An 11,686-nucleotide genomic window follows, 5' to 3' on the forward strand; every position below is an offset into this window, starting at 1 on the left:
GATCCATCAGCGCACATAAATACCCCTCTCCTTTGTGTTTCTTCTCCCAGCACAGTTCACGAACTCCGGGTGTCGCGGCTTCCTGATCACCGGCTGGAGCTCCTCCCCGGCGACCTCTTTACGGCGAGTTCCCGACCATGATAAAACCTCTTCAAACATTTCCATTCTATAAATAAATCCACTAAAATTTTTACTGGAAAATAGTTTTTTTTTTCTTTTCTATAAATCAGTTCAAACTCATTTTAGTAGATTTTTAACTTTTCTTTTTGGTTACATTTCTTTCATGCATTATTATTTTATTCACAAATTTATTTTTTTATTTCAGGGTTTTTTTGCTGCCTATTTTTTAACCAACTGTTTCACCGTCGTTGATCAAGACAGTTAACAAGTGAATTCTGCAAAAAATGGTAAGCTGACTATTGACTAACTCTAGTTGTTTGAAATTTTGTATATATATATATATATATATATATATATGTGTGTGTGTGTGTGTGTGTGTGTGTGTGTGTGTGTGTGTGTGTGTGTGTGAGTGAGTGTAAATGCTCATCTTTTTTTTGAAAGGAGTAAATGCTCCTCTTTGATTTTTTTTTTCTTTTTTTTTTTTTTGGTTCTTTGTTTATTTATTTTTATAAAATGAAGGCTCGATTTGGTCGAATGTATGAAATGTGGTTTGATTGGATTGATGATTTTATATATATATATATATATATATATATATATATAAACATGTAATACTTGTTTGTCACTAATCTGTTGTTCTATAGGAACAAAGAAACTAAAACGGTTGGTCTCCTAGTTGACAACATTAAGAAAAAAGCTTATAAAAAGAAAAACGCTTATAGTTTTTTTTTTAAAAAATTTTAATTTATTTTAATATTAGTTTTTAGTTGCTAAATGATTTGTGAATCAATCTACTCATCTGATAGCTAAGGAAGTTATTCTTATGTCAGACCATATGAAATTGTTCCCCAATTTTTTTTTTCTCTCTCATATTAAGATTGTTTTTGCTTTTTTTTTTTTTCTTTTTTTTTCTTTTATTTTTTTTGTTATTTTTAAAATTGATGTGCTGTGAATAAACTAGAAAAGTTAAATTAGTCACCATTACTTTGTGATTTGGTTGATCTATAAAAAGATAATTTCTTAATAGCAATTATATGAAAATCTTCTCGATGATTCTTCATGTGAAATATTTAATATATTCTTTGTTTATTCTAAACATTAATTATTTTACTCAAAATTTTGCATGAAATACCAAATTTGCACTTTTTGTCATTGACATTTCTATTTGTAATTCTTGACTATCAATTTAATTACATGTTTAGCGTTCCACATTTCTTGATAGCTCTTCGTGTGGAATATCTAATGTGTTCTTTGTTCTTCTAAAAATTAATTATTTCACTCAAAATTCTGTATGTGTTATCAAATTTTCACCTTTTTGTCACTCAATAATGTGACATTTTTATTCATTACTCTCACTTATCAATTTACACCTTTAGCGTTCCACCTTTGAAAATCTTTTCATGGTAATTCATATGGAATATTTAACATTTAATGATTTTAAAAGTCTAGCACTAAATGTGATTTAAAAAAACAAAAAAAAATAAAAATACAAAACAAAATGACAGTCAAATATGGTAGATGGAGGTGCCACTATGATCCAGAGATCCACACACACAAAATCTTGTTCTTATTTTTAATACTCATACACAGTTATATATACATTATTATGTGTTTTCACCTGTAATACTTGGTTGTCAATAATCTGTTGTTCGGTAGGGTCAAAGAAACTAAAACCAGTAAAGTTAATTAATTTATTCACCATTATGAGCCACAGATCATCAATTCTTCAATAAAAAGGTTTTTCCATATTTGCTATGATTTGGATTTTATCTGATTTCATATAATATGATATTATGAGACCCCTCATGCCCCACCCCCTCCCCTCCTCCCAACCCCAAGAGACTCGAGGCCCCATGGCATTAATGTAGTGAATGAGAAACACTTGCTTTCAACTATAGGGTGGATGTTCGATTCCTATCATGAACAATGGGGTCTTTGAGGTAATATCCAACCAGTACCAGGGTCAAATTTCGCAAGGTGTGGGACGCTAGGATCAGTGCAAAAACTCACCTCCTCACACAAGTCTTCAGAGTAGGAGACGTGAGGGCCCTTAAGTACTTATAACAATGGGGTTTGGGTTAAGTTTCTTGTGCATAAGAGTGTACAGTTTAGTGTTGAGTTTGGAAATTATATTAGCTCGATTTACTTTCTTGTGAGCCTAATGGCGTAGTGGGTTCATGGGATGAGGATATAGTCTGAAAGCCGGTAACCTGAGTAATTAAAAAAAAAAAAAAAAAAAAAACTCAAGTAGATGGAGATAGAAAAGTAGTAATTAATAATGTATGTGTGTTTCTATGTTAGTTTGCATTAATTGTCTGCTACTGCATATATAATGCATATATACATGAACCTTATTACACATGTATATATCTCAAGTATTATATTTGTTGATCATTCAATTCAGAAGCAATCAGCAATACTACAATCCGGTGATGATCATCATCCCCAGCAGCCTCGCAAGATTTGCGACAAAAATGCCTTAATGTTGCGGCCTCCAAGCGATGAACAACAACAACATTTGAGGGTCGGAAGAAGGGATTGTGTGAGCTGTTTGTTTAATCATCCCTCCTACTCATCACTTACTAATCTCTCTCTGTATTCGACCAAAGATCATCATGCTTTTCTAAACCCTGGAGCTGCCGCCAAAGTAACTCCGATCATACATTTCCAACGACAGTACATTTATACCCTCGCCCATGAAACCTTTGGTCCCCATCACAAATTAGTGGCAAAGGAAATAAATCTCACTCCTCAATCTGCAATTCTTCCCTATTATAACAAAGGACAAGAAAATTCTTGCGTTTTATCCTTGGGCTCTACTGGGAAAGGCAAGGAAGCCATTGTGGCTTCTCCCAACAACTTTCTAGTGCAACTATCTGGTGGTGGAGGTTTGGGTGTTACAGACAACGACAACATTAATAATAATGTTCCCAGAAAAAACAAACGAAAGAGGAGCAGGCCGTATTCTCATCCTAAGATGTCTGTGTATTCTTTCCCTACAAATGTTAAGAACTTGCTATCCACTGGCATCTTCGAAGGCATTCCTGTGAAGTATGTTTCCTGGTCCAGAGGGGTAAGCTAACTAGCCTTTCTTTTTTGTTTTTGTTTTTCTAATAATAATAATATATACTGAACAATTAAGTTAATTAAGGTTGGCATGCCACATATACATACATATATTTGGATTTGCAGAATAGTCTTAAAGGAATCATAAAAGGGACCAATTACCTCTGCTCATGTGAACGCTGCAAAATGAACAAGGTACATTAATAATTTCATTCTTTCATCTATATATACTATCTCTAGCTTGGTTTTATACCTATGTATTTAATTTGTTTGTTTTATGACTTTTGGTAGTAATGAATAGTAAGTAATACAGATAAAATGTGACAGAATGAGTAAATTGTAAGCCAAAATAGGCCGAATTGAACATTATATATATTGATGTTTTTGTGGGTGCAGGCAGTGAATGCTTATGAGTTCGAGAAGCATGCTGGGTGTGACACAAAACACCCAAATAATCATATCTACTTTCCTTCTGGGAAGTCCCTTTATTCGGTAGTGCAGGAGCTGAAGGCCATTGTTGAGAATGATTTGCTGTTTGAGGCCATTAGAACTGCCAGTGGAACACCCATTAACATCAAGAACTTCCAGGCCTGGAAAGGTATAAATGCAAATCATATATATATATATATATATTACCCACCTGCCTGCACTATAATTCTTCTTCTGCACCTCTAGCTGTCTTCTTCTTTTTTTTTTCTTTTTTTTTTTTGTGCGTGTGGGGGGGGGGCAGGGGGTGAGGAGGGAAACTCATAGTTAACCCCACCTTGTAACCCTAGCCAATAAAGAAGGCTGGGATTCAAGCTCTTGACCTGGCGGTTACAAGTTTGGGGTGACGAGGGAAACCACAATTATTATACGAGGTTGTGCACTGGGTAAATCTCGTCTTGTGACCCTAGCAGCAAAGGAACACAAGAAGATAAACCAATCTAGATTTTTCATAGCTAACTGGTTCAAACCAGAAAGGTTGAAATTTCAAACTCCTGTATCCTTAACCATCTTGGTTCGCTGTCTCTAGCTGTCTGCTCTTGATTGTTGAATGCATGCTCATCATTTCACTGGTTTTCTGTTTCCTGTCAGCCTTATATGAATCTCCTAGCAACTCCTTTGGGGCAAATCCAATGAACTACTGATGATGATGATGATTCGCTGGGCATCAAAATGCAAGGCTGCAGGAAAACTATATATGTTATTTGTAGCTTTTGAGTTTCATACTTTAATTGGACTTTACTATTCTCTTGTTGAAAAAATCTTGCATTTAGTTTGGTTTTGAACTGTAAGTTTCCAGTTTCTGATCTGGGTGATATTATTAGAGCTGAGCTTGCTGTATGTTTTTGCAGCAGATACTCTCATCTATCAGTTTAATGTTTAATTTCATCGTATCTTTAGCTGTTAAATTGGTGTACCAAACAAAAGTTTTATGTTTTATTTGTGCGTTCCATAACAAACTTAGCCTGTATATGTTTTATCTTTGGAGTCTATTTTTTATTATCTTTGGAGTCTATATCGTGGCCAGTTGGCCACATTGGAATTAGGAGACATATATAGCTTGAGGTCAACTCAAGCCATGCATGCATAGTTAATTGGTTGAGTTAGTGCAATAATTATTCGTTAATTTAGTTGGCTGACTTGTAATTTAGTTGGCTGACTTGAAGTCACGAGGCGACAGTATGAGTGTTCAAATCCTATCAGAGAAATATTGATGTAAAAAATGTGCAAGATGATGGAATGTGTGCATTAGATTCTTTGTACGGACGTGAAGACTATGACATGACCTGTAGACAACTATCAATTTACCTGGCTCTAAGTATGGAGTCTTGTGAGCTCATTAGGATTAGTTTGATGAAACTGGAATCACCTAAGTATTAAATATTATTATTGTCCAACCTTGGAGTATATATAAAGAGGAGAATAATTTTCTCAAGATTCAATATAGAATTTTCCTTCCATATATGTTCATTCTACCAAATCTTACAACCTCCTTTATAGCATTTCATCATAAACTCGATCTACTATATATATACACACTACTTTGAGCTCTACAATAATATATGTACATGTATTGACACACTCCAAAACATGGTGGAATTCGATTTGTTTAACTAGTCCAGAAGGTTTGTGGGTACTATACGTTTCACTGCATTGATTTCCATTAAAAGAAATTTTTTTTTAATGTAATTTACTTTATACTTTCTTAGCTTTTTCTATAAATGCATGTGGAACTATAAACACCAGGCCAATACATAGTTGAACTAGTTCCATCATATCAATTGTGTAATTATATATTTAAATAATAATTCTTCATATTGAGAGTATTTAGTAAATAGTTGTTAGCTGATTGGATTAGCGGTTTGACTAGTTGATAGCATTAGCTGATTGTAGAAAAGTGTTTGAATTGGTAAATTTGTTGTTAGTTGTTAGCTGATTACATACAAAATGACTTTTTCTAAAAAAGTTGATTGAAAAAAACTATTTTGACTAGCTTTTTGAATTTTAGCATTTTAGAGAATAAGTTGTTACAAAAATCTAATTAATCAATCACTTATATTGATTGTTTAACCAAGTCAAACATCTAATAGTTAAATAAGCCAAAATTGACTGATAGGCTAACTATTTTACCTAAACAGTATCATTGTATCTGGATTCAATACAGAAGAAGAAGAAGAAGATCAGATGACCATGAGCGGTTCCCGCCGCGTCGTTGGGCTTTCTGGGGAAGACAAAAACGTTGTCGGCCTTCAAGTCGTAGTGGAGGACTCTGAATGTGTGTATGCAATGGATATCGTTGAGAAGCTGATAAGTGTAACTTGCAACCATTAACTTCATTGCGGTTTAAGAAGAAAAACAAAAGGAAAACTTAACAATAAAAGCAAAAGGAAAGCAAAAATATAAGAGTGGAGTATAGGAGAACTTTCCGCGATCCTTTTAATTAGGACTCTATCTATGTATTTGAGTCTACTTATAATTCTCAATCCTAGTCTCCCCAAGTCTCTTCTTGATATATACCTAGGTCTTGTACTCTTGTAATTCATCACTGTTAATACAATTCATTATAGTTCTCATATTCTATCAGCTAGCTAGGGTTTATATCCAATGGCCAACGGATCTGTCAATTCCTCTGAACGGACTGTTTCTGATGCCCCTCTCTCATCGGTCATTTCAACCGTAACCACCCTCTCCACGGCTCATCACTTCATCAGTGTCAAATTGACTCATCGGAACTTCTTATTTTGGAGGGCTCAAGTTGTTCCTTTTCTCAACGGACATGACCTAATGGGATTCATCGACGGAACCAATCCCTGTCCGTCGGCCACGATCTCGTCCGGCGAAGAAGGAGCGCCACCTCTGCCGAATCCTGCCTATCATCCATGGATTCGTCAGGATCAGGCACTTCTCTCTATGCTCATGTCATTGTTGTTTGATGAAGTTATGTGATGTCACGCTTTTTCACTTACGGTTCTCCATTTGTGTAGCGCTATCAAAAGATTTGATGTTTGAAGGGTCGTGTATGGGATGTAGGATGGAGGTAGGATAAAACAGGGAGTGAGAACTACCCCTGTTAGTGTTTGGATTAGCTAGTCAAACCCCAAATATGTAATTGGCTTTATTATTATGGCAAACTAGATTAGGCCAAGTCAGAGTCAGTCTGAAGTTCGAAGAATGAAGACCTGATTGATCAGGGAATCTATCAGAAGAATCTATGAAGACTTGAAGCCGTTAGAAGACTGTTTGACTGAGGAGCGTATGCACTGGCAGAAGGCCGTTAAGGCTTGATGTGTTTTTACAAGAAAGTCCTCATTCATTTGGACACCTCAAAGGGTATCTACGTAATCTGACTAAGAAGCTGGCTGATGATTCTGATTACGGATACCTCCATCAACCAGAGATATATGTTCAAAGTGCTGATTCAAAGATGGCTAATCATCTCATTCTGCATCATCTTGAATTCAAGAAAGAACTCACATTCTAACTCTCTTTCTCTGGTTACATCTTCTTCTCAAGACTGGAAGTTCATATTGATTTAAGATGTTGAACTTGAGAAGAAAGAACTGTGCTTAAACCAGTGGACGCTAAGATCACGCGACTGTGGGATACAGTGAAGGACTGCGTTAGTGAAGCAGACTGCATCAGAGAAAGATCTCCATTGAAGGGATTCCATGGACCTCTGAATGCGTGGATCTCCATCTTCAGCAATCCACTAAATCCTTGTATATTGGGTACTTACCTTGTGTAGATCACTCGGGTGAGATTGTACTTCTCCACCTTTGTACTTTGGAGTTGAGTTAGTGGATTGGACGCATTGGTGATCGTCCCCCAGATGTAGATACACATTGTATCGAACTGGGTAAACAAATCTTGTGTTGCTTTGCTTTCTGTGTTTACCTTTTTCCGCACTTTATATTTCTGTTGGTTTATTTGCTTTATTATCTGTTATAGTGTCGGTGTTTAGTTTGCGTACCAACTGTTTGATAAAGATAGGTTAAATTTGTAGATTACCGAATCACACAAAATTACAAGTGGTATCAGAGCTTTTAAGTCTACATAATGAGTTGATCCAAACGGGAAAGCTTTTTGTTGTGTTTTGGTAATAGAGTTTGTGTTTTCTCTCTATTTGTCTGTGTTTTGGCTGGTCGTCTGAGTGTATCAGGATGGAAGCGAATACGAAACCCCCTAAGTTGGATGGTCATAATTACTCGTTCTAGAAGGCTCGCATGGAGATTTACCTCCAGGCACAAGGGACAAGGGTGTATCGCACCATTCTCACTGGATGGACACCTCCTACTGTTCAGAATGATGATGGAACCACGTCCGCTAAACCCATGGGTACCTTGACTGAGACTGAAATAACTACATCAGATCTCAACAACAAAGCCCTGAACTCAATCGTGAGATCCCTACACAAATCAGTATTCACTCAGGTTACAGGAGTAAAAGAGGAAAAAAAAGGCTTGGGAGATCCTAGAAACCAGATATGAAGATACAAGGGATGTAAAACAATCCAAGTTCCAGATCGTACTGTCAGAATTTGAGGCTCTAAGAATGGAGGAAGATGACAATATCTCGAACTTCCATAGTAAAGTTTAAGATCTGATGAATAGGGCTGCAGTTCTTGGTAAGCCATTTCAAGGCAATGAAAACCAAAGTACCAAGAGATGCTCAACTCAATGAAAACCAAACAAGGCAACACAGGGTGGATGATGCTCAAAGTCGATTTGGAAAAAGCCTACGATACGATCTCGGGACTTCATCCAAGATACATTGGTGGACATTGGCTTCAACCGGGATTGGACGCGGAAGTAGCAGCTTCTGTACAAACTGCTAGACTAGCTGTCTCGTGGGAAGGGGAAATTTCAGACTGGTTTAATCCTAGCCGAGGGATTAGGCAGGCGATCCAATTTCGCCTCTACTATTTGTTTTGTGTGTTGAGCGCTTAAGCCACCTTATAGAGCAATATGCGAAGAACAAGTGGAATGGTATCAAAATAACCAGAAATGGTCCTGTTCTAACACACCTATTTTTTGCGGATGACTTGGTATTGTTTAGTGAGGCTACTGTGGGCCAAATATATCATGGTAATCAAGGAGTGCCTTCACCGGTTTTGCACAAGCTCAGAGTAGTGTGTTAATGAGCAGAAACCCTTCATTTTCTTTTCTAGAAATACAAAGCTAGAACTACAGCATCAAATCACCAGCTTTGCCCGCATGCAGCAAACAAATGACCTGGCTCACTAGTAGAGAATGGACAATAAAAATTAGACTATTGGCGTCTGTTGGTTGGAAACACGACTCTAAAATTTGCACGGTGGCGTTTTTGTAAATTTTAAACAACAACTAGCATGTGTTATATAAAAACAATAGTTGCTAAACTACATTTGTAATAAATAAATATATACTCCGTATATAAAACCTAGTTCTCTTCGACTGTACTCTTCACAAACCTAAAGCATTGAGAGACGACGGCGGCTGCGACCACCAACCCAGAGAGCAGTGGCGACGACGATGAAGGGCTAGACCACTAGCGAAGACGAAGTACTAGCAGCGACGATGTGAACATCGGCAACCACCACCGGAGATAGCAGCGGTGGTGAAGTCGAAGGGCGACGTCGACGAAGAAGGAGCGTAGCAGCGACATGGGCAGACCAGAAAAGCTTTGACGACGAATTGCTTGACCAGCAAGGACGAAGGGAGAGGGGGGCAGCTATGCCCCCCGCAAAAAAATTATACAGCCCCAAAACGATGTCGTTTTGGGGCTATATATATATATATATATATATATATATATATATTCTTATTTTACGTATTCACTTTTAAAGTAGCAGCCTAGCAGGTGTTCGTGCGTGAGGACTGAGGACTGCGTCGCTTCTGTCTTCGCTTCTTACTCTCTGCCGCAGCGCCGCTACCAGCTTCCGACGCATCTTTGTCCCGGCCTACCGGCGTCCGCCAACACGCCTCCGGCCTCTCATGACCGTCTCCTCCCAGTACTCAACTACTCACTACTCAGGTTCTTACTTTTGCCCTAATTTCTCTAATTTTCTTAATTACTCAAATTTTATTTTAATTAATTTAATGTATTTTTTTTGTTGAATACATGAATTTCAAAATTTTTTTTATCTGAGTATGAATTTATGATTTATGAATGTGAATTGCCAATGTGGATTTATGATTTAGGTTTGGTGTTCGGTGTTCCTAATTTTTCTAAACAGTAAACACAGTGAATAGGTAAATGGCCGAATGAATGAATGATGCAGTGAATGGTGTTTTCTAATTTGAAATTTGAATACATTTATACTTGAATATTTGCTACTTGCTAATTTTCAATTGGTGAATGGCAGTGAATACAAAATAGATTATATTGGTGTTTTTTAATTTTTTTAATTTTGTTTTTGTCCTAATTTTCCTAAATCTTAGTATATTGTATTTTATTGATTCAGTTATGGAAAAAATTTTCAAAAGAAAATTAACTTTTGGAAATTCATCTAGTCAAAGTAGTCGTGAAGTGTCAAGTACATGGCCTCGTATTGAAGTTAACATAGATGAACTTGAAGCTGATCCGGGTAAAAGGAAAAATATATATGAATATCATATCAATGATAGAGATATTGTGCGGAGACGATATCTACAAATGGGTCCTTGTCAACAAAAAAGTCAATGTCTTTCCTTCTAGAGTGATTACGGGTGTTAATAGGAGATTTAATCCTAAATGGTTTGAAGATCATAGCAATTGGTTGGAATATAGTGTATCTGAAGATGCAGCATATTGTTTATGTTGTTATCTATTCAAAGCTGAAAGTAGTGGACAACAAGCTGGGGGAGAATCATTTGTCAAGAGATATATCAGTGAAAGAGCAGATGATTGTGTTTATTCGGTATGTGGATTCAAGTGGGCATATTATTGAGCGTCTTCTTGGAATTACTCATGTTCGTGATACCTCATCTATGTCTCTTAAAGTAGCAATTGAACATCTTCTAACAAGGCATGGATTAAGCATTTCAAGAATACGAGGTCAAGGCTATAATGGAGCAAGTAATATGCGAGGTGAGTTCAATGGTGTTCGGACTTTGATTATGAATGAGAATCCAAGTGCTTTTTATGTTCATTGTTTTGCTCATCAACTACAACTAGCACTTGTGGGTGTTGCAAAGGAAAATGAGGATGTTGGAGATTTTTTTGTCACTGTCTCGCAATTGTGCAATATTATGGGGGTGTTTGGTTACTAGCTGATCAGCTAAAAATTAGCTGATTTGACTAGGTTTAGCTGTTTGACTCATCAATAAGCTGTTTTAGAGTGTTTTGGTAAATGGCTGATTGCAATGGCTGATTGAGAAAATTAGCTAAAAATGGAAACGCTGGGGAATGCAGCGTTTTTTCCTTAGCTGATTGAAATTGATTATAAATGGACAAATTTATCCTTTCTAATCCTTCATCCCTGACATGCTCTCTTCAGCCTCTTCTTCATCTAACATCAAACACTCTTTCACCATACTCATCCGTCTATGGTTCATCTTTGTTTCCCCACCCTTTCTCCACCCTCCATCAACGCCTTCTCCATCCACCGTCCTTCACGCGGGTCACCACTGTTCGCGCCGCCGGAGTCATCATCATCCGGATTAAAAAAAAAAAAAAAAGAACTACAACAATAAAAATGAAATACACTAACCCAATCCATATTAATCTTCCTGCCATCTCCAATCACCAGATCTTCATCCTCTGCTTCTAGTATTTTTCTTCGCGTTGATCTTCATCTCCGCTTCTCATCTTTTTCTTCGATTGAGTTCTTGCGGCTTTCTTTGGAGTGATTTGGGGCAAAGTAAAAAATTGGGTAGGGATTTACTTTTTAAGTGGGTTCTGAGTAGATATTTGATATAATAATAATAATAATAATAATAATAATAATAATAATAATAATAATAATAATAATAATAAACGGGTTGTGGGTGTGGGGCTGTGGGTAGAATTTAATAAACGGGTTTTGATATATTATTTTTATTTTTATTTTTACAGT

General features: G+C 36.6%; 1 protein-coding gene across 1 annotated transcript; it reads left to right on the forward strand.

Annotated features, from left to right (window-relative positions):
- Positions 1 to 324: 324 nt before the first annotated feature.
- On the forward strand, positions 325 to 4,429 carry LOC109187050. The gene is made up of 5 exons (XM_019337206.1): positions 325 to 407; positions 2,525 to 3,193; positions 3,313 to 3,381; positions 3,583 to 3,784; positions 4,264 to 4,429. The coding sequence occupies exons 1-5, from the start codon at positions 405 to 407 to the stop codon at positions 4,314 to 4,316; spliced, it is 996 nt and encodes a 331-aa protein (XP_019192751.1). The 5' UTR covers positions 325 to 404; the 3' UTR covers positions 4,317 to 4,429.
- The last annotated feature ends 7,257 nt before the right edge of the window (positions 4,430 to 11,686 follow it).

The sequence above is a fragment of the Ipomoea nil genome, unplaced genomic scaffold, assembly GCF_001879475.1.
Source record: "Ipomoea nil cultivar Tokyo-kokei standard unplaced genomic scaffold, Asagao_1.1 scaffold1416, whole genome shotgun sequence".
Classification (NCBI taxonomy): Eukaryota; Viridiplantae; Streptophyta; class Magnoliopsida; order Solanales; family Convolvulaceae; genus Ipomoea; species Ipomoea nil.